Source organism: Rhamphochromis longiceps, linkage group LG22 (genome assembly GCF_057381845.1).
Source record: "Rhamphochromis longiceps isolate RC_006_pf linkage group LG22, R_longiceps_female_GT1.1, whole genome shotgun sequence".
Lineage (NCBI taxonomy): Eukaryota > Metazoa > Chordata > Actinopteri > Cichliformes > Cichlidae > Rhamphochromis > Rhamphochromis longiceps.
The window spans coordinates 7,233,287-7,260,469 of NC_140577.1; the positions used below are offsets into that span (position 1 = coordinate 7,233,287).

The 27,183-nt window shown below is 38.7% G+C and overlaps 2 protein-coding genes across 4 annotated transcripts; one reads left to right on the forward strand and one right to left on the reverse strand.

Moving 5' to 3' along the window:
- The first annotated feature begins 805 nt into the window (after positions 1–805).
- Positions 806–9,994, forward strand: LOC146643269 (C-type lectin domain family 4 member E-like). Of its 3 annotated transcripts, XM_085395989.1 has the most exons (10): positions 3,271–3,351; positions 3,554–3,610; positions 7,068–7,153; positions 7,289–7,363; positions 7,879–8,001; positions 8,331–8,408; positions 8,579–8,644; positions 8,754–8,905; positions 9,021–9,145; positions 9,238–9,994. In XM_085395989.1, the coding sequence occupies exons 4-10, from the start codon at positions 7,333–7,335 to the stop codon at positions 9,443–9,445; spliced, it is 783 nt and encodes a 260-aa protein (XP_085252115.1). In that variant the 5' UTR covers positions 3,271–3,351; positions 3,554–3,610; positions 7,068–7,153; positions 7,289–7,332; the 3' UTR covers positions 9,446–9,994. The 3 variants fall into 3 exon arrangements, with proteins under 3 accessions (XP_085252117.1, XP_085252116.1, XP_085252115.1); XM_085395990.1 differs by lacking the exon at positions 7,068–7,153 and having other exon boundaries at positions 3,269–3,351; XM_085395991.1 differs by lacking the exons at positions 3,271–3,351; positions 3,554–3,610; positions 7,068–7,153 and adding an exon at positions 806–842.
- A 7,822-nt stretch (positions 9,995–17,816) lies between these two features.
- Positions 17,817–21,935, reverse strand: LOC146643270 (uncharacterized). Its single transcript, XM_085395956.1, has 4 exons — positions 21,858–21,935; positions 20,921–21,024; positions 19,841–20,054; positions 17,817–19,639 (listed from the first exon to the last, which is right to left on the reverse strand). The coding sequence occupies exons 2-4, from the start codon at positions 20,961–20,963 to the stop codon at positions 18,049–18,051; spliced, it is 1,848 nt and encodes a 615-aa protein (XP_085252082.1). The 5' UTR covers positions 20,964–21,024; positions 21,858–21,935; the 3' UTR covers positions 17,817–18,048.
- Between the last annotated feature and the right edge of the window lie 5,248 nt (positions 21,936–27,183).

Consider the following 27,183-nt stretch of genomic DNA (forward strand, 5'->3'; position numbering starts at 1 on the left):
GTCTTGTCTTCCTTCTCCCACCCCAACCGGTCGCAGCAGATGGCCTCGCCCCGAGTCTGGTTCTGCTGGAGGTTTCTTCCTGTTAAAAGGGAATTTTTCCTTCCCACTGTCTCTAAAGTGCTTGCTCATAAGGGGTCATATGATTGTTGTGTTTTTCTCTGTATATATTCTTGAAGTGTGTAACTTATAATATAAAGCACCTTGAGGCGACTCTTTGTTGTGATTTGGTGCTGTATAAATAAATTGAATTGAATTTCAGTGTTGATTGTTTACATTTTTTCTCATGTTTCCACACAAACGGACACTGGAGAGCAGGAATATTCAGCTCATGCTTTGAGATGTTTGAGAATGTTAGAAATAAACAAGTGTTGTTAAGAAAGAAACATTTCCATGAAACTAATGTTTTTTGATGAAAGAGTTTTCATAGTTGACAGTTTAGTTTTTACAATGGGTTTTAGTGTTTTTGCAATTCAGAAAACTGTAAAATAGTTTTGGGTCAAGTGTTTGGTTTTGAAAGACAAGTCGAAGGTTTTGTGTGTGTTTATCACACTTGTGGCCAATGATGTGAGGGTACATATAAGCCAGAGCACTGGTTTGTGAGGCACTACAATGGATAGAAATCCAAGAAGAGGAGTACGTGTGAGAGGAGGCTGAGCAGGTCAAGGTGGTTGAGGTGGTCAGAGAGGAGAAAGAACAGTAAAATCAGATGAAATCAGAGCTACTGTGATTGACCATGTTCTTGTCCATGGTATGACAATGAAGGAGGCTGGACTAAGGGTACAACCAAACATCAGTAGATTCACCGTGTCCACCATAATCCGAAGATTTGGAGAAGAGAACAGGTAGTTACCTTTTTTGACATCATATTATGTAAATGTTGAAAACAATTACACATTTACAATGACTGTACTATATACTGTACCACAGTAAACATGTTTTAGTACATCACTATGCCAGTGTACTGAGGTACTGTAATAGAGGGTTAGTCTGACTGTTTGTAGGCCTATTCCATGTATGTATTTTTGTAAGTGCATTTTCTCTTTTGTAGAATTGAAAGACTGCCACATGGGGGTGGTAGGACATCTATGTTCTCCCCACACAATTACAGTTTTTTCTGATTGCTTAAGCAAATTTTTTGTAACTATTGGCTATTTTTGCAAAACTCTACACACAAATAAGAAAACCTGTCACCCAATTATCAAAACATTGTAGTTCTCTTGCAAAAGCGAACACAGCTATATTAACTCTTCACACCTTCGTAAAAATGGTGTTTTCGTATCAAACAGTACACACAAGCCATCATCTACTAAGCACACAATGCGCCAACTGCAAACTGATGGTATGAATACAAAACACATCTGGCTTTTGCTTTCTCTGTGTACAGATGTCAATTTGAGGTCACACTTTTGTCACAGTGTCATGTAAACATACAAGGATCCAAACTTCAAGTATTGGTGTTTATTCACACTCATCAAAACCAAGACGAAGTCAGAACACAAAATAGGAATTTCACAAAAAAAGGGGAAAAAAAGACAATCAGCCTACATCATGTCGTCTTTCTGGGTCTGGCCACAAAATTTCGTCCACATCGCATGCGATATCCTCCAGTCCAAGGCACCGGCGAAAATATCTCTTTGAATGCCGTATCCAGGCCTAACATGATGCCTGGTCAATATCTCCACATGCCTCCTCCATTGCCTCCAGGGCTACCTGTTGATGAGGGTGACGGTCGTACACTTTCCAGCGCCAGGCAGAGAAGAACTCCTCAATGGGATTTAAGAATGGAGAGTATGGAGGGAGGTTGAGTGCCATGAAGGATGGGTGGTCTGTAAACCAGTTGCGGACCAAAGCAGCCCTATGGAAACTAACATTGTCCCATATGATGACATATTGGGTCTGCTCTGGTCCCTGAACAGTGAGCATGTCATGCAAGGTGTCCAGGAATGCAATAATGTGTGCAGTGTTGTATGGGCCTATGGTTGCATGATGGTGAACAACACCATTTTGGCTTATAGCTGCACACATGGTTATGTTACCACCACGTTGTCCTGGGACATTGATGATGGCACAGTGTCCAATAATGTTCCTGCCACATCTCCTGGTTTTACTGAGGTTAAAACCGGCCTCATCTACAAAAAGTAGCTCATGTCCCATTGCATCTGCTTCTAGTTCCATCACTCTCTGGACAAGACAAAACAAATGCAACACATCAGGCCCATGCACAGCACTACAGTATGCACTTCCAAATTCAGAACCAATGACACTAGCTTACTTGCACACAGTCATATCGCAGTTGCTTTACACGTTCTGTGTTTCTCTCGAAAGGAACTCTGTAAATTTGTTTCATTCTTATTCTGTGGCGCGTAAGTACACAACTTGGTGCAGAAATGCTTGCACTGTGTATATTTTGAAAGATGGTGTCATTATCAATTATGCGCTGCTGTATTTCGCGCATTCTTATTGCATTATTGGCAATCACCATGTTCACTATATGGGTCTCTTGCTCTGGAGTGAACATTCTGCCTCTGCCCCCAACATCTGGACGTCTAGCAATTCTGTAAAGTAACAATTTCAGTATTTTTGCATGTATGGTACTGTTGTGTTTCTCTGGCAGTGCTACAAAGTACTTACCGATTCTCATTTCGAAATGTCCTAATGATGCTTGCCACAGTGTAGTGGCTCAGTTTAGGCTGAACCCGTTGGCCAGCTTCCCTCAGGGTCATCCCATGGTTGATGACATGGTCCACTATTGTAGCTCTGATGTCATCAGTTATTCTGTTTCTTACTCTTCTTACCCTCTTTCCCCTCCTCGTCCTCTTCTTGCTCCTCCTTGTCCTCTTCCTCTTAACTTCCTCTAACCCTCTTGCTTCTTCACCTCCACGTCCTCTTCCTCCAACTTCTTCACCTCCATGTCCTCTCCCTCGGCCTCCTCTGATTCTCACTCTTCTAAAAATCTGATATTTTTGTTTACAAGGTTACAAGAACAAAATATTTATCACCACAAATTGAGGCCATATAAATGCTTTCATACAACATATTTTGCAACACAGAAATAACTGAAGAAAAAAACAGTCCCTCTGGTTGATTAGTGGTGTGGTTTTTTTTTTTTTTTGCTCTTTACTTCTTACTAGTTCAGTCTGAATGCATGTTGTGTTTTTTTTCTCAGCGCAGAAAGGGAAGTGAATTACCCATAGTTTAAAAAAAAGTCAGATTCTGAGGAAGTGAGGCAGTTTATAAGCCCTCCTCATTTTTCAGTGTTGTCTATTGTCAGTGATGCTGACAAAGCTGTAAAATGTCTGAATGTCTGCAGAACTTTGCTCTGGTGTGAACTTTACCAAAGGAGACAGAAAGGTAAATGGAGACTGTAATCTTTTCTGTTTGTGTGTCTATGAGAGAAAAGTTTTGTAAGAAAAATCTTATAAAATCCTTTTATTCTGTTTGCTGCATTTTAGTTTAATGTGAATATAGTGAAGTTATAAACACACATTTTACCAGCAGCCATGAGTATTCAAACCACACCAGTCTGCAATCTAGTTTTGTGTTTTTGTTGCAGACGCTGTTACTCTGAAGTTAAGACCTTAAGTGTGATTTGCCACAGTAGAGCTGCCTGGTAGGTAAAGAGCAGAAATAAACATGAGTATGACCTATGAGTCCAGTCAGCGTCCATTATGAGAATGCTTATTATGTCTCTCACTGTTGTTGTTGTGTTTGTTAATTGCTGAGAGAAACAAACTGAAGACAAGATTTGCCTTTTTACTGTAGAGTCAAAGTGAGGAAGTGGCTCTGAAGTCCGTCATCTCCTTATTTGTATGTGTGTGTTTGTGCATTGTCTTTGTGTATCTACTTCATACTCTGCAGGCGTATTGCTGACGAGGAAGTGCAGTGTCTGTTTTTAGCTTCCTTGTGAAGTTCTCAGTTAAATTTTACTAACTTTTAGCTGAGTTAGTGGTCTTTGAGTTATTAGGAAAAATCCAAGAAAAGCTTAAACAAAAGCAAAGCATAAAGAAAAACTTATTCATGGCTTCATCCTTTCTATACTGGATTACTGCAATTCTGTACATCTTTTAACGGGTGCTAGAATATATGAACAAATCACTCCAGTTTTAGCAGATTTTTGAGATTTGATGAGATTTTAAGATTCTTGGTATGGGACTCAGTTATTTAAGCAAACTCCTCAACACGTATAACTCCAAATGAGCACTGAGATCGTCTCGCCAGATGCTCTTAGTACAACTGAGGTCTCGATTGAATCACAGAGGAGACTAGACTCTGGAATAACTTGCCAGATGATATTCGTACTTCAGAGTCTTTCAGTCTTTCAAATCGTGTCTTAAAACTCACTTTTTTACGTTGGCTTTTAATTCAAATTCACTTTGAGTACCATCAGACTTTTTTTGTTACGTTTGTTTTGTTTTTATGTTACACGTTGTCATTGCCTCATCTCAATTATCTGTATTTGTTTTTCTATTGCTTTCTCATGTTCTTAACTAATTGTGAAGAACTTTGGTCAATGCTGTTGCATTTAAATGTGCTATAGAAATAAAATTGATTTGATTTGATATTTTAGTATCAATGAACACTGAATGAGATAAAAAGTAGCAGAAAAAACATCCCCAACTGTTTAGCTGAGCTAGAAAGCCTGTGCCAGGCTATAAACATTTAAACAACACTCAAATACCTTAATGCTTAATGTTTCAGTAGGTAGCTGCTCATAGATATATACACATCTATGTATATTAACATAATAATTCAGTTATTTTCTTTATTTAAAATTGTTTGTGTGTGTAGCACTTGGCACCTTTTGTGATGGTAAAAAATTATGAGTTGGTTCATTACATTTTGAGTTAAATATACTTTCTATCCAACAAATTTAAAAAGCAAAGGAACTTTACACACGTTTTTTTAGGGTTAGTAATAATACTTTATCATATTAAATAATAATAATAATAATAATAATAATAATAATAATAATAATAATAATAATAATAATAATAATACTTAAGTAATGTTCTTGGCAAAGTATTTGATAAAGTTAAAAAAAATTACCACAGCTTTGTTCAAACAGATTTACAACCATGTAAGAAGTTTCTCCATTTTTTGGATTACCAGGTAACTAAAAGTAAATATGCACAGTGCCCTAAACCAACAAAGTTATTTACTAACACATTGTAGTAAATAATTGCACAACAAAGAATCCCTGTGTGCCCTGATTCCCCTTCTGTATCTCTGCTCCCGTGATACTCGTGCTCACTGCCTTCTCGTTCCCGCACTCCTGCTGGAAAATCCACAGAGGCAGCTGTTAGCACACACCTAATTATCAACAGACTAACACTCACTGATTATGCTGAAAACACTGACGGGTGGTCACACAACAACCCAGCGTCGAGGAGAACTCAGCCACACTGCTATGTACCTCTGTCGACAATCCTGGTCAGCTGCAGGTGTGTGTGATCATCCTCCTCAGGTGTGGCCAACCTCCCAACGGGACACACCCACCAGGCCTGATGGTGCCTGAAAACCAGACCTCTGGAACGCGCACACACGCACACACAAATACCTATACACACAAACCTGAAAACCAGGGACACAAGCCACAAACCAGCAAATATATAAACAAGTCCAAACTGCTCATCGACCCTGGGTCACTCAGACCGAGGTCCTTGACAATTTGTATTCCAGACATTCAGACCTGTAGATACTGTACCCTGATATGGATGACTAGGAAGTATTTCAAGATTTATTAATAAATAAAATTAATTGAATAAAATACGTTTTAGAAAATTCATTTCCAAGTTTTCTTTTTTAGTTTATTATACATTTATTATACTTAATGACTTTAGACTGTGATAATTATAGATAATTATAATCTGCTAAACACATCTGCAATTCTAGACCTCGACCACAGAGCAGAGGTGTCAGAAAAAAAAGTCTTATTATCTAGTTATTTTAAGTTCCAGATGATCAGCATACCATTTCTGTTTATCCAGTTTATTAATCAGCATTTGAACAAATGAGGGTCAAAGAAACATTTAAAAAACAGTCTCAAGGGTCTCAAAAATAAAGCTGTAAATAAAAATCTGTAAAACTTGTCATGACTGACCCCCTAAATCAGGGGTGTCAAACTCAAATACACAGTGGGCCAAAATTCAAAACTGAAACAAAGTCGCGGGCTAACGTGAATATTTATTGAAATATATTTATTCCTCCAAATATAAGAATGAATCTTTTTTTATGGACTCAAACACGTTTTGCTGAAAAACTGAATATGGAACAAGCAAAGCTTAATACTAAACAATATATATATTAGCTGTATAATACCAGTAGGCCAGCTCTAATAGTAATTTGGTATGGCTTCACGGGCCAAATGTAATTAGGCTGCAGGCCAAATTTGGCCCGCGGGCCAGAGTTTGACACCTATGCCCTAAATGGTTGTTTTGACAGTATTCACATTTCTTTAGTGTTTTTGATCAACATTTTAATATAAGTTGGGGGATTTCTGGTACAGCATCAAATTTATTAGAAAATACAACTAATTAAGCCATTAATAAATTAAATAGAGTATTTTTAAAAATTAAAAATTTCCTAAACTTAAAAAACTCCAGTCGCTTCTACCACGACCTGTGTGACTCAGAACCTACACAGATATTTCCAGTGAGGTCATTTCCTCAACTGTTTCTGTTCAGACATTTCTGGAGAGAAGAATGAGAAACATCATGAATGAAGATGACAAGTTGTGGATCAGATCAGATATTTGTGGGTGGATGGTTCAGGACTGTGTAAAAGGCTTGATTGTTGAGAAACCTTTAGGTTGTGCCAAATTTGTGAAACAACTATTTTAACAACGCCCTAAAATATCACCTCATCTCATGGGCAGTTCCTCATTTTGTTCTGTTTTAATACATTTTATTTTTATCTTCCTTTTAACCGCCTGCAAATGTGATACAACTCATAAAACTGTTGTTGCATTTGTATGCAAGAGATCAGCACAATGTACCACAGGGACAGATATTTCAACAATAAATAAAGAAACCTTCCTTCAGTTATAAAAACAGCAGTTATTCTGACAGGTGGAGCCAGACTGTAGATGAAGCCTCCTCCCTCCTCTTTAGGAACAGGCCAACAGGGATTTTTAAGCTGTAAAACAGAAGCCACAGTGAGTAAGGAAGCAATTAAATTAAGCATCAAAGCTCAGCTACATTTAGTTTCTGTTAAATGTATAAAGAATTGAATCTATGATAAATAATAAAGGAAACATAATTTCAACATTTTGTTGTGTTTTGTGATTCAGAGACTGTTGGATTACGTCTGAAGTCAGGATCTTGAAGTTTCAGCATGATGAGTCGTCCGCAGAGCTTCATAGAAGGTAAGAACATTAATGTGGTGGTAAAACAACAGGAAGGTGACGGAGCTTCAGTCACATCTGAGTGATCATCATCAGACTTTTGATTAAAGTTATGATGTTTGTGCTGGAACAGAACAACATTATATGTATATGACTTAAAAATATGTAGAGCCCACATTCATTATTTAATCATATCAATTATTTTTCTTTATTTATTGCATAAATCAGAAATGTAACAGTCAAAAGTAATTGATGAAGAAAGAATGTTTAAAAGCAAAATGAAGATGTGAAGAGCAAAAACAAAAACAGGAACTGACCAAAAGGATGTGTGACATGTTAACATGTTTTAACTCAAGTGTTTCCTGTTCAAAGCATCTTAATCATCTTTAATGTTCTTGTATTGACACTCAGCTACAGTTCAGTGTACTTTAATAGTACTAAAGTATTGTAGCATAACAAACTGTTTAAACTGTTGTAACTGATAAATACACACTTTTCTGAACTCTAACGTTGTGTCTCCTCTAAATGTTCATCAGGTGAAGCTCCTGACTCTCGGCATGAAAAATCAAACAGAGGGTCAAAGGTCACCACAGAGAGAGTGGCACTGGTGGTTCTCTGTATCCTGCTGGCAGCTGCTCTCATCGTTATTTATCGTCTCTGTCAGTTTGTGTGGTTTCCTTCGTCTTACTTAACTTAAAAAAAATCAATAATCTGATTTTCTGTAAATCAAATGAGAAAAATAATTACAGTGAAGGTGTAAAACACTGCAGATTGGACACACTAGCTCCGTTTTAATCATGTTGCAGCAAATTAAAGATGTGTCCAACTTTTTCTTGTTTTCTGAAAAATCTGTTTGTTTCTCTCATTTTTAAATCAGCAGTTGAAAACATGAGAACTAAAGAAACACTGAAAACACAAAGCTACAAAAATCTTTTCAGTGTAAACAAACCTCACTGACTGACTGGTTTATTTGTTCTTTTTTAATCAGCATTTGACAAAATTAGAACGAACAACGAGCTCGAAAACCTGAAACATCACAAAATGAAGTGTGAAAATAATCTGACAGGTAAGCATATACAGCTGATTGTTTCTAACCTTCAGTCTAAATCAAACTCATGACACACAGCTGACTGGGCCTTTTTTACTTCATGTAAATGATTATTTGTTTTTAATTCAAACTTTAGATAAAAATAGATGATGAATGACTGATGACTGTTTTATTCTTTATTCTAACAGAGACTCTCTCTAAGATAAAACCATGCAGCACGGTGCAGCCGACCTGTCCAGCACCTAAAGTAATAGGTAAGTTATGGATTTTGTCTCTGAGACACAAACTTCAAGCTAAGCTCACACAAACATGAACAGTGATTTCTTCCACCTGACTGAAGTCGTTGCTGTAATCTCTTCAAAGATGATCCTTGTTATAAATGTGAAGAAGGCTGGGAGCAACATGGAGGAAAGTGCTATTACTTCTCCACCAGTAAATCATCCTGGGAACAGAGCAGAGATGAGTGTAGAGCTAAAAGAGGAGACCAGGTTAAGATAGACAGCAGAGAGGAGCAGGTATGAAACACTGCTGCAGGTTCATGTTCTCACATGTTATATCACATCTTTATGTTTCACCTTCTCAGCACAGAAAAGTCTAACAAAGTCATTTTCATCTTCTTTTCCTGATCAGAGGTTCCTGGAGAGAAGACTGAGAGATGTAATGACTGATGATCAGGACAAGTTCTGGATCGGACTGACAGACTCAGCAGTAGAGGGCAGATGGGTGTGGGTGGACAGATCACCACTGGATCAAAGGTTTGATTGTTGTGAAAATATATTTTTTTCATTTCCAGAATTAAAGTTATCAGTTTTTACTAAACCAGTTATTTTTGTTCTTCAACTCTTAGTTTGACGTTTTGGAGCATCAGAGAGCCAGACAATTGGAACGGGACACATGAAGAACATCATCCTGATGGAGAGGACTGTGCGAGAATGGGAGAAAAAGGTGGAGCTGATGATCTGAAGTGTTGGTTTGATGCATTTTGCTCAATGCCTCACAGAAGTATTTGTGAGAAAGCAGGAGTAAGAGGAAAGTTTAAAAAAGTATGTGACTGAAATTCACATATGAAACACCAGGATGAAGTGATGCAATTATTAAAATAATGCCACAAACAGAAACAAAATGAACATAGTAAAATCAACATGAGTAATATTTTGCATCTGATACTTTTTAGTTTTGAAGCGATTAACACGAACAAGAAATGTGGGAGCACCTGTGAAATTCATTAATTTTTATAATAAAATAATAAATTATCCTGTTTTGTAAACTTAAAGCCATCTAGAAAGTTAAAACGTATTTGGGATACTGAATCAATGAGTACATCATATAACAGAAGAACCTATGAATTATTTATTATCACTTTTACAGGAAAAAGAAAGGAACGAAGAAAGAAAGACGTGAAGTGTTACAATGGAATAAGTAATTCACGTCAGTGTTATTAAAAATAGGAATGCAACATTTAACATCGATTCATCCAGTACAAGAAAAGGAGGCTGTGGTTCTCAGAGTTTTCAGTGTGAGAAGCTGTTTGTAAATGTGGTAAATGATACACATTTCTTAACTCTCACATCTGTGACTCCTGAAAAACCTCTGACAGTGTGGTGCTGCTGTTGTTTTTTTCTTTTTTCAAATGTGTGTTTGAATGACAAGAAATTAAATGAGCAACAGAACATTTGCTGTTGTTGTAAAATCCTGTCGGCTTCTTGTGTTAACCCGCTTTTTTTTGCGGGGGGAGGGGGGGCATCCAGGATCTGAAGCAAAACCAGCAATAAATTATAAATCATTAGATATCATTACATATTATTAATAGATATTAATCAATTGAGCAATTGTTAAAGAAGGATCTTAATTTTAAGATTTCAAGTGTATTTTTAATTTTAAGTGGAGTGCGATCCTAAGTTACACCACAAGAGGGCGCTTCCAGGTCTGGCACAAAGTTCTGCCCATAGACATTCAGACCTGTAGATACTGTACCTTTATACAGATGACTGGGAGATCATGCACATTAAAATAAAGCATTTTAAGATTTAATAATGAATAAAGATAAATGAATAAAATATGCTTCGGTAAATTCATTTGCAAATCACTTTAGTTTATTATACATTTATTATACTTCTTTAGTTTGAAATTACTTTGATTGTCTTTTATTCATTTATACATTAATAAATTAAATATTACTAATGAATTATTTGATAATTCAAATAGTGGCAAAAAACCCACTGTCTAATCTGCTAAACACATCTGTAATTCTAAACCTCGACCATAGAGAAGAGAGGACAGAAAAAATGTCTCATTATTTATTTATTTTAAGTTCCAGCTGATCATCGTATCACTTTTTTCCAATGCTGTTCTAAGATCTTTTTGTTTTATTATGTTGTAATTAACAAAATCTTTGTTTATTAAATTTATTAATCAGCATTTGAACACATGAGACACAAAGAAACATTAAAACAATTGGAAGGTCTCAAAAATAAAGCTGTAAATAAAAAACTGTAAACTTGTACAGTATTCACATTTCTTTAGTGTTTTTGATCAACATTTTAATATAAGTTGGGGAATTTCTGTTACAGCACCAAATTTATTAGAAAATACAACTTATTAAGTCATTGATAAATTAAATAGAGCATTTTTACATAATTTGAAAGAGTTTTGTTATTTTAATTTTGTTAAGTTTCTGTAACAAGAATCTTACTGAACTTCTAATAAAGCAGAGATTAATGTGGAGCTAAATGTTGAGCCGAACATGAACCAGCATGAGGGTTCATGTTCTTATGCATTAAATCACATTGTTATGTTTCATCATCTCAGCACAGAAAAATCCAACAAGGAGCTCGGGAAGAAAGAGACTGGAGTTTAAAAAATGTCCTAAATTTAACCTAAACTAAGCTTGCTTCTACCACGACCTGCGTGACTCAGAACCTACACAGATATTTCCAGTGAGGTCATTTCCTCAACTGTTTCTGTTCAGACATTTCTGGAGAGAAGAATGAGAAACATCATGAATGAAGATGACAAGTTGTGGATCAGACTGACAGACTCAGCAGTAGAGGGCAAAAAAAATTCTTTGTACACATAGAAATCTTTTTTACACACACACACACACACACACACACACACACACACACACACACACACACACACACACACACACACACACACACACACACAAATCTTTTTCACACATACAAATCCTGATTTACAAGTACAAAATATTTATGACCACATTTTAAGCCCATAGTTAGTGAGTCCTGAGTGATTCGCTACGATTGAGCACAGCAAGGGAGGGGGTGAGTAACTCAAATGTGCTGTTAGCATGTTAGCTGAGCGATGCTACTGTGAACTGAGGAGCTATTGTCTTGATGTGAGCTTCTACTCAGGGTTTTTTCTTCCAGTTCAGAGCAGAAATGTTTTTGTTAAGAATCTGTCTGTTGTCCCCCCCCCCCCCACAATTTTAATTATAAGCTAGATATAGTTCTACTAATGGAATTAGTTTGCTAACAGCAACAGGGATGAGTCAGTGAGTCAGTCAGTAAAGTGATTCTCAAGTATTGAACGATTCGTTCACGAATCGAACATCACTAGTCAGGGCCTACCGGGGGCATTCTGTGAGATGTTACAGTGAGGGTAACATGCAGACTGGCTCAGCCGCTTGTTTTGTTTACATATATAGATGTTTGTTTTGTTTTGAATTAAGTCAGTTGTTTATTTTCTATGTAAATAATCTTTTGTGCACCTGCATTTGTTCGGGAGAAGTTTAGGAGAGGACCCCGCCACACCCAATCACTTCCCCATAATTTGAACGGTGAACCACAAGATGTTATACAATTATTGTTTCTAAAAGCTTAAGCGAAGGGGCAAGGAAACATTCTTCTGTTTGTCAAAGAATGAGTAAACTATTAATTTTTACAGAATACATGTTTCTTCGGCTGCCTTCAGCTGAAGAACCTCTCGCCATAACAACAATTTCGTCCCGCTGCTGTTGGACTCATGAACAATAACCATAAGTACTGTTCCCACAACAAACACATGACTCTGTGTGTGCATACATTTATATATCAATCTGCTTAGCACTTTTAATTTAAATTTTTATGTTTATGTAAGTGTTTGTCTTACAATATGTTTCGCAAGTACCGCAGCAGCCTGCTCAACATTTGGCAATAAAACCCCTTTCTGATTCTGATTATAATGCAGAGGCACATCCTCTGTGGCAATAACCCCACAAGACACAAGTGCCTACATAAGGGGTAAATCCAAAACAATACATGGCGTGCATACAACCATTCTGCACAGTCACCTTGACCAAAATGAACTATGTCGTAGTGAAGTTATTGTCCTACTGTCAGAGAATGACAGTTATCAAACAGTCAGGTGAATAAACAACACTGAGACACTTGGAAACTGTTAACGTGCTGCACGGGTGAGGGCCCAGGGAGAGACTCACACACACCGAGCTGCAGTGGTACGTCTTTATGAAGAGCATAGCAGTGTCCTTTAATTTTGCATACATGTGTGTGTGTGTGTTAACCTCTCACAGGGTGAGCTCCCTGTTCCCAGAGACAGAGCAAGTAGTACATTTCGTACTTTTCCCAATAAGAGTAACATATGAACATATACCTTAATGCAACATAAAGCTCATAAAAGCGTTTCCACCCTGACACCTACTGATTTTGCCTTCCCTCAGTGTCGGTTGTCTCTGAGAGCATACTGACAATGAGGTGTATGGTGATTGGTATGTCTGGTAATTGCCATTGGCGCCCACATAAGTCATGAGTGACCTGTATGAACCCCATATACTTCCAGTTGATGGTGATGGTGTACTGCATCTGGTGCAGCCCCCTGTTGAGCCAGACCGACATGCAGTCGTGAGTACTCGTAATACTCCACAGACTACATGTGTCAACAGTAGAACAGCAATGTTGTTAAATGTCTCCACCACAGGCATATGATGACGAAACAGTGACAGCTGCTACAGAGGAGGCCGCAACAGAGCCACACTATGAGGTATACAGCGTACAGTGGAAAATATAACAACTGACTACAATGTGGTACTATGATGACACCATGGACTTACTATGTCCCTGGCAGAGTGATGCTGGAAATGAAGAGGAAGAGGGTCCAGCCACTCCTACAACAAACCTTTCCACAGTAGGATGTTCAGCACTGATTTACAACCAACCTAAGTAGGCATGTACTATGGATGCCAATGCTATGTCCTTTGTTGCAATAGCTCCCTGTAAAGCAGCTGTATAAGACATATCTGGCCAGGAAGATACAGAAGTGCGACATGGAAATGGTGCACCTCCAGCTGCAGATCCAAAAGTCGAAGCTGGAGATTGTACTGCTGGAACAACAGTTAAGGGTGGGTGGAGTGATCATAGATGGACGAATCATGTCAGTGTTTGTACAACATACTAATATACGCATTTATACTTTGTGTACAGGACATACAGGGTGACCAATAAAGCCAGTTGACCACAGTATCTGTGTATTTGTCATGTAACATGTTGGGGTGATGGGTCACAGGAAATGGTTGTGGCATATGGTGTCTCTGACTGCTCTTCCATCCTGTACGTTCGTGGGTGGGTCAGGATGTTCATCGTGTGGATCACTGCTGATGTCTGGTTCAGCTGGACAGTGTTCACCTCTAATCGTGGCAATGTTGTGAAGAATCACACATGCCACAATGATGTCACATGCCCTTTCTGGGGTGACCCTGAGTCTACGAAGGCACTGGAACCGGGCCTTGAGCATTCCGATGGTCATTTCAACTCTGGCCCGTGTCCTGCAATGGGCCAGATTATAACGCTGCTGTGGGCCCGGTTCAGGGTCAGGGTAAGGGGTGAGAAAATAGGGTAGACATGGGTACCCCCTATCACCAAGCAGGTGGCCAGTGAACTCTCCTAGGACAGAAGAATACATGTCAGTGCAAACGTCCCTGTGGCAATTGGTCTCTGTATATTTCACAGTTACTTCGACCCACCATGTCCAAATTTGGTGCTCAGTGTACATTCCCGGAAGATTCATGAGTCATGTACAGAGCCTGGCCACTTGGCTTCCACATTTGTGATGATGTTGGCAGCATCACATATGATCTACACAGTGCAGAGAACACATATTGGCATCCATTACCATGATGCCATCACTTGTTGGTGTGAAATGCTACAGGGAATTATGTACCTGTACATTGATGCTGTGGAAGGACTTCCTGTTCACATAGTCTCCTTCATTTGCTGAGGGTGCAATGATTGGAATGTGGGTGCCATCTATACAGCCAATCACGCCTGGGAACCCTGGAAATTTATGTACCATTTGAGTGGTAGTTCACGTATCACCACATCATGCATTGAGTTTTGTTCATCCTGATACCTGAAATTTTGTGGAATCCCTCTTTGATGAATCTTGTGGGTCTGTGACCGGGGAACACCACAAACGAGTGCAGGAGACGTTTCAGTGCTACTGTAACATTCCTGACTGCCCAACAGACGGTAGCCTTGGAAACGTGCTCAGCGTCACCAATATTGTACAGAAAGCTCCCGTTTGCAAAGAAACGGAGTGCGGTACAAAGAATATGTAATGGACTGAGCGCATGTCCGCGATGTGTCACATGCGCAATATATGGCCTGAGGATGTTATCCAAATAACTTATTGATTGTGCTGAGAAACGGTAACGTTCACACAGGAAATCATCAGGTAATGATAAAATGTCCAAACGCGCTCTGATCACTCTCTCCCGGCGGAGAGCTCTGCGGAGTATTTGGGCTTCAAGATCTACTGGCTCTTCAAGGAAGGGGCACGCCATGTCTGACACTTCCTACTGTCAGGTTTCCGACAAAGAGGCGGGGACAGTCAGGGTTAGTTGTAGTAAACCTGCTAGGGGGCAGGTTAGCTTCACGGAGTGTGTCGTCATAGTGACTCACTCAGGCTTCAGCTGAACTCGCTTTGTGAAACCGAAAAACCAGAGTTTTCGTTAACTCAGGGTATACTTAGTCAGATTTTGCTCTAAACCGGCTTCCTGAAATAGGGCCCAGGACTCTGTGCTGGAACAACAAAGAACTATGAAACGTATACACGGAAGCAACATGGACATGACCAGCACAGAGTCCTGTAACCTGCCGTAACATGGGGGGAGTTGAACAGACGACGCGGCGACGAACAAAGGAAGACTGAGGACTTAAATACACACATGAGGTGATCAGGGGAAGTGGAGACACATGAGAACACAGCTGACTAGAAGGAAACATAATGACAATACAGGGGAGAGTAACACTAACTACAATGAACAAAGAACAGCAGACTCTTTCAAAATAAAACAGGAAACACAGAGACATGGAGATAGAACATGAACTTAACCTAACCAGAGACATGAAACATGACAGGTAGACACACGGACCAAGGAGAGATGACAAAAGGGACTAAGAAACCAAGGACTAAACTGCAAACTAGAAAACAACTAGATGTGTTAAACTACACATGTGGATACAAAAATGTGCATTAGAACTTAAACCCTGGGCCTCATGGTCCAGTACCGTGACATTCTTGGACTAATTCTGAAGTCTGTGTATGACGAGTTGTCCACAGAAAGTAAGAACATTAATGTGATGGTAAATCAACAGGACGCTTCAGTCAGAGCTGAGTGGTCATCAAACAACCACCAGTTACTTATAGAAAAAAACATTAATTATTAATTAATAAATAATTAATTGCTAATTTTAGAACATAATGTGTTTATGTTGAAATAAAACAAATTCCCATGGATATAACCAAAGCGTCATGGTGGTGTAGTGGTGAACACTGTCACCTCACTTTCCTGGTGTCTCTATGTGGCTTTCGTGTTTTTTCTTTGTGGCTATATGGGATTTGTTCTGCAATTTTGATTAACTGGTATTTCTAAATTGGTCCTAGTTGTAGATGCTAATTAGATACTGAATGGAGACCTAGATGAATATGTGAAAAAAGTTGGATTTGGCTTGTAGTGTAAAGGACTTTGAGTGGTTACTGAGACAAGCTTTGTAAATTTCAGTCCATTCTAAACAACTTAAAGAAAGTGGAAAATTTAATAATCAAGACAGAGACAAAAAATAATGTTTTTTAAAAAAGGCATCCAAAGTCCAGTATGGATAATAAGCATAAGGTAGGGCTGTGAGAGCTTTATTAATGTCTCCCTTGTCTGTGGCATAAAGATCATTTGTTACTTTTAATGACTACCTTTAATTAACTACTAATCTTTAAGAGTCTGACTCGATTCTCACATTAGAATATCGATATTTTAGTAATTTAGAGTAAATTTGTAGTTCATTAACAGGAACACAGTGGAAAGAAACTATAACATTCGGATTGTCTACATTCAAAGGAACAACTTTCTCTTCCGCCTTTCATAGTCATGTGCGAAATACGGCTGTATAAATGTCTCGCAGCCCCTTGGTGTGTGCACTCACAACAATGGCTGAGCGTAATTTTAGTCATGTGCAGACTTATTTTACCTCCACAAACAGCTGAGACGTGGTTTGCAATACATGTGGCAAAAAAGTGCTCCAAAGTAACCCTGACTCCCAAATTTGATTTCCCCTAAACCCTCCCTCATCCTAATTCTAATCTTAACCTGGGGGCCATAATACAAAACCCTCATCCTAATATTTACAGTTAATTACAATTGGACATGGACATTATTTACATCATAAAAATTGATTAAAAAAATTTTATTTGATAAAAAATGATGTTTAGATTAAAAAAACGTGGAATCACGTAAAACATTAAAAACAGTGTTATTTCATGACATCATTTCACAAGAAACAAATACAGTTAAAAAGATTAAATATTAAAAACAGTGTATTGTAAAATGTTTAGAGTTCATATTTAAGGGTAATGGTAAAAAGGATTCACATGCAGAAGGTTAATACACGTTTTACAAAAGGAGAATTGGAAATGGATTGACAAAACATAAAAAACACACACAGTCAGTATAAAGGGAGGTGGAGTCAGCCAGGAGCTCATTCGGATTTGGAGCGTTGAAGAGTGAACATCTCTTACCAGCCACAGAACTGTGCATTACAGCCACATTTTTGTCAGCAGTTTTTTTGTGTGCCAAGCGCCTGAAGAAGAACCTTGAAGGGTCGAATCGTTGCGTGTACGGCACACCATTTTCTTGATCTTAATAATTAATTAAATAAAACTTTTTAAAAAAATTTTCTTTCTTTTTATTTTCTATATTTATTTCTCGCCTCATAAAAGCTCATATAAGAGTTATAATTACTTAGATAAAGGCGAACCCAAATCACAAAAACTACAACAATATACAAAACATAAAACACAACACAAACGCAAAAATTAACCAAAGACTGAGGACCCAATGGCGTCAGCAGGCTTTCCGGTAATCGTGACAACCAGCAGGGTGGGTTTCCTTCGGGAATAACAAACCCAACAGGGAACAAAAAAAAAACTACACAAAAAAATTTATAACCCTCCCCCCCCAAAAAAAAAAAACACGGCTCATCGGAAGAAAATGAGCAGAATAGAACACAGTAGGAAGAACCTTTCCCAAAACTTTTTCCGGGGTCAAACAGGGCAACCCGTTTGGGGGATGGACTCCGCCTCTCCTGTCTCTGTCTGGACAAAGGCTCAGTCATCCATTCCTACCCCTAACCCCACTTTTTCCACTTCTCTAGTTTTTTCCCTGCATATACAATGACCCTACTCTGGTTCCTTCATCCACTCTCTTTCTCATTTCCTCCAGTTTCTGGACCTTCTCTGTGTTTTGTTCCTCCTTCATCTTCTCAATCAGGAAGTCCAAGTGGACAAAAGTGGATGCTGAATCAGCTTTCAGAGCGATCTGCTCCAGTGTGACAAGTCGTTGGTAGCACTCACCAAGTAACTGTGACTTCTCTGCTGCCAGTTGGCTTATTTCCTCTTGAAGGTGTTCCAGAAGGCTCATCTGCTTTTGACTTTCAGACTTATTTTTTTCATACTTCTTTTTCATGTCTTCTGATGTCTGCCAGACTTTCCTTGTTTTCTGCACATATCTCCAATTTTCTTTCACATGATCTGATGCACGACACTTCCTGGTGCAAGAAGTGCAGTAGCCTCCTTTCATGACATCACACTGTCCAGGAGACCAGGCCATTCTGCAATCCAAGTGACAGTTCTCCTGACAGTTTGTACAGCAGACAGTACCACTATAAAACACCAAACCCCACCACCCAGATTTTATATATTCTTTCTCTTTGTAAATCTCCAGAACTTCGACAGAGAAATTTTCATTGTTTTGCATCTCTTTTTTATGTTTCTCTAACACTTCTCGTCTCTGTCTGGCTTCGGTTTGCTTGAGTTCAACTTCATTTATTCTCTCTTTCAAGTTTTGTATGCAGGCTTTCAGTCTGTTGCGTTCACGTAACACTTCAGTTGTTACCACCAACTTTTCAGGTGCAGTTTTTTCTAGAAAAGCTGCGAGCTCATCCATTCCTCTCTCTGTTGTTCTCCATGCTGTCTTCAAACAAGATTCATTTTTTTCTGTTCTCTCTTTTCTCTGTTGGTTATTAAACAGGAAGTGAACAGGCTCATTATTTCCATTTCTTGGACATTTAATTTTTGCAATTTCGAGAGCTTCGAGAGCATTTTCAGGTGTTACTCCATCTGAGTGTGTGATGAGAGCAACAATGCTTTTCTCCAGATCTTTTCCAAACAAAGACACCACTGAATCAAAGATGTACATCTGTCGGTCACTCAGTCGATTCTCACTTGCCTTCATCACCAGACCCACTGCATGAATTTTGTTAACTCCATCCTCTGATTGAAACAAGTCTAATAGTCTTTCACTGATGCTATCATCCATTTCAGTACCTCTGGTGTCTCCATATCCAGGAGTATCAATGATGGTCAGAGAGTAGGTCAGAGAGTAGGGCAGAGTTTTATCTTCAAAACCAAAGATGTCGTACATGATCACATCTGATGTCTGACTTTCTGTCTGACTTCTCTTCTCCTCATCTATAATCTGAAACCAGACTCCATCCTCAAACTGAACCCCCATGGTGAAGTTGACTAGAGCGTTGATCAAAGTAGATTTTCCTGCTCCCGTTTCACCCACAAGTAAGATGGTTTTATTTGGCTTGTTTGGGTTTTTTTCCCCAACAGTGATTCTTGTCAGACTCCCAAACTTCTCTTTCTTTGGTCTCAGTTGGTAGACAGCAGGAGGTCCTTTAGATTTCAGATCACTGTTGGAGATGATATCTGAGTACTTGGAAGGAGTAATAAAAAACCTAAAAAGAAAAAGTTAATATTTGCACTGTAATTATTTGGAATTATGTTCCCACAATTGCTTGTTTTTGAGCAATCGATTTTGTTTTAGAAGTTACAAGAATTGTGTTTAATTCTGTGGTGACAGTTTAAAAAAAAAAAAAAAGAATACAGCAATAGTTTTCTTACTTTTTAAAAAAAATGTGAAAACTTGTGTTACCCACCATGATATGAACCAGCCTAAAGAAGACTCTCCATTGGCGACAGGGACCCACGAAATGAAGCGACCCCTGAGCCACATCAAACCCAACAAAGTCACTGGACCGGATAGAGTTTGTGGACGAGTTCTTAGACGCTGCATAGGGCTTCGGTAGGCAGTGTTCAGCAGCCTGGTAATCATTCTTCTGGAATGGCCAGTTGATCCCAGCTGTCTCCAGTCTGCAAAAAATAAGAAAGTTATTGTCACGGCTCGTGGGGCAAGCAGTGTGGAATTTAACGAAGGACCCAAAATGCAGGCTGCTTTCAGATGCAAGGGAGTTTTATTGGGGAGGTGAAATAAACAGACACTCAGTGGGCATGAAACAGAACCTGAGGATCCCTAAACTGGAGACAACTAAATACAACAGACTTGAAAGGGAGCTGCAGGGAGACTCGGGGAACCCACACAGGAGGACGCAGGAAATGCACAGACAAACCAGCAATGAGCAGATGATACACACTATAAATACGCAGGCAGTCAAAAGAGGGAATGAGGAACAGGTGGCAACACAGCTGGGACTGATTGGGGAAGACGAGACAAGGAAGTGAAACAGAATACACTCACATGAGACACGGACCTTCACAATAAAACCGGAAATGTATGGAGACATGGTACAGACAGTAAACAGAGGGAACACAAAAACCAAACTAAAAAAAACAACTCTGTTACTGACACTGGACCGTGACAGTTATCACCTTCACTGCCCTATTTATTAGCAGTTAAAGTACCTTAACTTTACCTCCAAATAATAATATTAATAATAATCCAAATAATTCTGTTTAAGTAAAACAAGAGAAGGCAAAACTCGGTTTGTGTATGCTTTTGAAGGGAGCACACTTCTTCATAATATAACTTTTTTCTGTAATTGTTGAATAAATCAAAGGTACAAATTAATTAAACATTTATTTGGAATTACTTATAATTGCACCCTAAATTGAACAGAAACACATGGCAGATGATGTAAAGCTATGATGTGTTGCCAACTGTATTATAAAATGTTATCACATCTTATAGTTGACCAGTACTATGTTTAACTTTGTTTTACCCTTAATTAGGTATCGCCAAGCTTGCACCAAATAAATTCTCATTGTGTAGTGGAAACAGATGTCTTGTATCTTCTTAAGTGTCAGCAAACTTTGGTCTGTGGAACTGAAATGTAAGAAAAGCATTTAACCATAAGTAACAGATATGATAAGTGACAAATATGACAAACTTGCATTTTAAAAATAGTAACATAAACACACACTTGCAGTTTGTGATTGTAAGGGTATTCACTGATGTACAGTTATTCAAAATTGCAACACTGTGCAAAAATCTAGAGCCACCTCTCAATCATTTCTATCTTTTTAATTCCCTATATTCCAGACTTTGTCATCATTTTTCAAAGGTGGCCTCAAGTAATGAGGTGGCCTCACATTTTCTGCAGTTATTTTCAAGCAGAACATGGCTGGTTTTTCACTTGCTTTTAACTTTAACCATTTTGACTTTGTTAGCTTCTTTTAAATGTCTGCATTCAGACTGCAGTGGTGTGACAAAGAACCAAAGTAAGGACTTACTTTAAACATTTAATAAATGATAATAACTTTTTTATATAAAGGGTAAAATCTAATTTCAGTTTTTAAAGTAAATAAAACGTAATTAGTGAAATATTTAATTTGGTGATTTATTTAGACTTGTTCTTAAATAACCCTTTGCTATTAGAGTAGTCCGAGCGCTTTACACAATACACCTCATTCAACCATTGATACGAGCACTTTTTCCTATGCTTCAGTGAATTCTGTCTAACATTTACACCCTGGTGAAATGTAGGGTGGAGAATAACTTGGGCCAGCCAGGGAATGAACCACTAACCACCCAATTAGTAAATAACCTGCTATCCCCTGAGTTATAGCCATCCCCAGTAAGTAGCAATCAGGTTCATCAAGTCATTCATTTATAGCTAAGTCTAGCTTGCGTGTTCCCGTCATTTGATGTTATCTTACCTCCCGTGATTATTTCAGGAACTTCTCTGATTCTGAAAAGGTGGAAAAAACAAGGAGCATTGAAAGTTAGGATCTCTTATACTACATCAGAGGAGGGACTAATGCTCTACATTCAAATGATTTAATTGAAATTCTAACCACAAGAACTCCTCCCTCCTGTCAGTATGTAAATTTTTCCAGTTTTTCTTGTTCTACTCCTCCAACTGAACAAATGAACTCCACACAAATAAAGACTCCCACAAAGTTACACTCTATTAGTGTAACTCTGCTCGTTGTCGTTATGTTTTAATGATTTTTTTTTTAATTTGCCTTTTCTGTCCAGCTGTGCAGTAATCAGTGAAAATGCTAAAACCACTGAAAACGCTGTTTACGTGTGGACGAAAAAGCTGCGTTTTCAAAAATACCCGTGTAGGTGTGGACGTAGCGGAAAAGAGTTAGTAGTTTATTTTCTTACTACCTGTCATTTATTGCAGATTACTTGTATTTGCTTAATTGTTTACTAAATGTGTGAGGTGTGAAATAAACCGCAATGGAGCAAAATAATGGGTGTGTGTGGTTGGAGGATGTGCGGGGGGGGCGCGAACATTTTTCCTGTAAAACAAAGGGGGGCCTAGCAAAAAAAGTTTGGGAACCACTGCTCTAAACCATCAACGTGCCTTGTAGACACCATTCCTACAAACCTGCTCATAGAAGTCATGCCATTAATAAATGCTTCAATCTTAAATATGATCAACTTATCTCTAATAATCAGCTATGTAACACAGGCCTTGAAGCTGGCTCTAGTTAAACCTTTACATAAAAAGCCATCCCCAGACCCAGCTGTCTTAGCTAATTATAGGCCGATCTCCAACCTTCCTTTCATATCAAACATCCTTTAACCCTTTAAGACCTAGCATAGAACCAAGTCCGCCAGAGCTTATATTATATTTTTACATCTTGTAGTGCCATTTTTGGGAGCATTTCAAGTTGATATACATCAATACAACCATTATAGCCAAAGTTTTAATAATATGTATGCATTAAGTGCATAGTAATTACATAAATTGCAATAAATGCAATAAACTACAAAAAAAATTGAAAATTGTTTTATAAATTTTTATATACTGCAGAAAAAACGAAAATAAATATTATAATGCAAATTTGCAAAAAAAACAGCATATGCATCGAAATAAACTATTTCCAGCAGTGCAATATGAGTCCTAAGCATCCCAGAAACGACACAGAAAGTCATAAAGTCAAACATAACTTTTAAAAACACAAGTATAGGCTCATAAGGTCCTGATGGTAAAAAACTACATTTCCGCAAAATGACGCCACTTCCGGTTTCGGGCAGGTCATGGTGGACATGCGATAGTTCGCGCTGATGGAGTAGGAAGTGTTACAAACAGCTGATCGGATGGCAAAGCGTGTTTCTGGAATATTGTGTTTTTGTTGCTGCAAGTGGTTTTTATGCAGTTTTTGCAAAGCTATATGTGGAAGGAAACCGTAACCTAGGACAAGCTGATGGCATAAGATGTAAGTACAACTCCTCCGGTTTTATAGGCAAAAAAAATGATTGCGCTAGCTTACGTGGTTGCAGTGCTACCGGGATTTAAAAATAGTTACGCAAAATGGAGCATGCCCGCTCCGACCGGCAGAGTAGTTGTCAAACAGCTAACAGATCATCTGCAGAGGAATGGCTTATTTGAAGAGTTTCAGTCAGGTTTCAGAGTTCATCACAGCACAGAAACAGCTTTAGTGAAGGTTACAAATGATCTTCTTATGGCCTCTGACAGTGGACTCATCTCTGTGCTTGTCCTGCTAGACCTCAGTGCAGCATCTGATACTGTTGACCATAATATCCTATTAGGGTGATTAGAGCATGCTGTAGGTATTACAGGTACTGCGCTGCAGTGGTTTGTATCATATCTATCTAATAGACTCCAATTTGTTCATGTAAATGGAGAGTCCTCTTCACACATTAAGGTCAATTATGGTGTTCCACAGGGTTCAGTGCTAGGACCAATTCTGTTTATATTATACATGCTTCCCCTAGGCAGCATCATTAGAAGATATAGCATAAATCTTCACTGCTATGCTGATGACACCAAGCTCTATCTGTCCATGAAGCCAGATAACACACACCATATAGTTAAACTGCAGGAATGTCTTAAAGACATAAATGTCATGTTCCTGGATCTGTTGACCCAGTGTTTTGAGTTTAGTTTATTTGGATGTTATGTGTTCTTTAGGGTAGCTAAGTTCATTTAGACTTTAACTGATCAAGCACACACATCCATACATATGCAATAATACTAAGTGCAATAATCCTTTCTGTCATCGTTGTATTTTTACTCAGTTGTATATAGTATTTGTATTTGTATTCTATTTTTATCTTATTGTATATTTATTTTATTTTATTCTACTGTATATAGTATTTTATTTTATTCTATTCTGTACAGTTGTGTACTGTATTTATTCTTATTGTATTCTAATTTTTGCCTCATAACTTTTGCACTGTCCACTCCTGCTGTGACAAAACAAATTTCCCACGTGTGGGACTAATAAAGGTTATCTTATCTTATCTTATCTTATCTTATCTTATCTTATCTTATCTTATCTTATTTGTTTATTAGTGTCTCTGTGTTTTCTACCCCTGTATTTAAGTTTCCCTTTCCCGGTTTCATGCTACGTGTCTTATGTTGTCAAGTTTATATTGTCTAGTCTGCATCTCATTTCCTCTTTTATTTTGAAGGTCTGTGTCCTATGTCAGTGTAGTCAGCTTTGCTTCCTTTGTCTCGTTATGTCAGATTAGTGTCAGCTGTTTCCCCATGTGTTTCCACTTCCCCCTAATCACCCTTGTGTGTATTTGGTCTGTGTGTTTCTGTTCATTCTTTGTCAGGTTGTCTGTTGTTCACATCATGTTCTCTACGCCTTGTTTCGGAGGTTCATGTCCAGGGCCCTATTTCAGGAAGCCGGTTTAGTGCAAACTCTGACTAAGTATACCCTGAGTTAACGAAAACTCTGGGTTTTCGGTTTCACAAAGCGAGTTTAGATTAATTCTGAGTGAGTTACTATGACGACAGACTCCGTGAAGCTAACCTGCCCCCTAGCAGGTTTACTTCAACTAACCCTGACCTTCTCCGCCTCTTTGTCGGAAACCTGACTGTAGGAAGTGTCAGATATGGCGTGTCCCTTCCTTGAAGAGCCAGTAGATGTTGAAGCACAAATTCTCCACAGAGCTCTCCGCCGGGAGAGAGTGATTAGAGCGCGTTTGGACATTTTATCATTTCCTGATGATTTCCTGTGTGAACGTTACCGTTTTTCAGCACAATCTATAATTTATTTGGATAACATCCTCAGGCCATATATTACGCATGTGACACATCGCGGACATTCTCTCAGTTCTGTACATATTATTTGTATTGCACTTCGGTTTTTTGCAAATGGGAGCTTTCTGTATAATATTGGTGAAGCTCAGCACGTTTCCAAGGCTACCATCTGTCGGGCAGTCAGGAATGTTACAGTTGCACTGAAACGTCTCGTGTACTCGTTTGTGGTGTTCCCCGGTCATAGACCCACAAGATTTATCAAAGAGGGATGCCACAAAATTGCAGGTATCAGGATGAACAAAACTTAATTCATGATGTGGTGATACTTGAACTACTACTTAAATTTTACATTTATTCTCACGGTTCCCAGGCGTGATCGGCTGTATAGATGGCACTCACATTCCAATCATTGCTCCTTCAGTAAATGAAGGAGACTATGTGAACAGGAAGTCTTTCCACAGCATTAATGTGCAGGTACATAGTTCCCTGTAGCATTTCAAACTAACAAATTATTTCATTATAGTAATGGATGCTAATTTGTGTTGTCTGCACTGTGAAGATCATATGTGATGCTGCCAACATTATCACAAATGTGGAAGCCAACTGCTCAGCCTCTGTGAGTGGTGGTGGTGGAGGACCCCACCTGTTTTTCGGGCCTCCGCTTTTTTTCTGTTGGCTATAACGGGTCACATTTGAGCATACAGAGTAAGCAAATATGTACTTGTAATGTGCTCAGATAATTTCAATAAGTGCTTACAGAGGGGAAATTAATGTAGCCTCTAACTGCAATTGATTTACATCGGACAAACAGACTAAGCACTATGGCTCATAATACAATTACACCTTACCTGTTTGGACTATATTTTTATATTTCATTTTTACTTGCTGCCAGGAACGTCTGCTCTCACATCACATCACAAAATAAAATGTATAAAATAAAATATAATAAAATAACGTGTTAAATGGATGGAAATCCCTAGATCAATGTTTATATTAACACTCACGCATTGACTCTGTCGGCTATGTTTTGCCATGCATGCTCCCTTTGTTTTGCAGCTGAGGCTGTGTTACTTTTTTTCTGCGGAATTTGCATGTTATCGGCATATGCTGCCATCAGAATTTTGGCCTCAACCGCTGTAAAATACATTGACCGCGCCTTCTTTCCCTCAGTCTCCATGGTGACTCGCTTAATCTGTGCTCCACTAATCAGGGCTTTATGTATCCTCGTGCGCGCGCTTAACTTGGGGTTAAAGCAACTCCGCGTTGATTGAACTAATTGTTATCAGCCTTTCTGAAACCGAATATTCCGAGTTGGACAGTTCGGGGTTACTCAACCCTGAGTATCGTTTTTCACTCTGAGTTTTCTAAACTGGCTTCCTGAAATAGGGCCTTGGGCCCTATTTCAGGAAGCCGTCATGGTGACTCAGGAAGCGAGTCACCATGGAGACGGAGGGAAAGAAGGCACGGTCAATGTATTTTACAGCGGTTGAGGCCGAAATTCTGATGGCAGCATATGCCGATAACATGCAAATTCCGCGGAAAAAAAGTAACACAGCCTCAGCTGCAAAACAAAGGGAGATTGTGCTGAAAAACTGTAACGTTCACACAGAAAATCATCAGGAAATGATAAAATGTCCAAACGCGCTCTAATCACTCTCTCCCGGCGGAGAGCTCTGCGGAGAATTTGTGCTTCAACATCTACTGGCTCTTCAAGGAAGGAGCACGCCATGTCTGACACTTCCTACTGTCAGGTTTCCGACAAAGAGGCGGAGAAGGTCAGGGTTAGTTGAAGTAAACCTGCTAGGGGGCAGGTTAGCTTCACGGAGTGTGTTGTCATAGTAACTCACTCAGAATTAATCTAATCTCGCTTTGTGAAACCGAAAACCCAGAGTTTTCGTTAACTCAGTGTATACTTACTCAGATTTTGCACTAAACCGGCTTCCTGAAATAGGGCCCAGAGGATTCTTTAACGAATATATCTTTTAAAACTCTGAGTCAATTACATTTAAATGGGT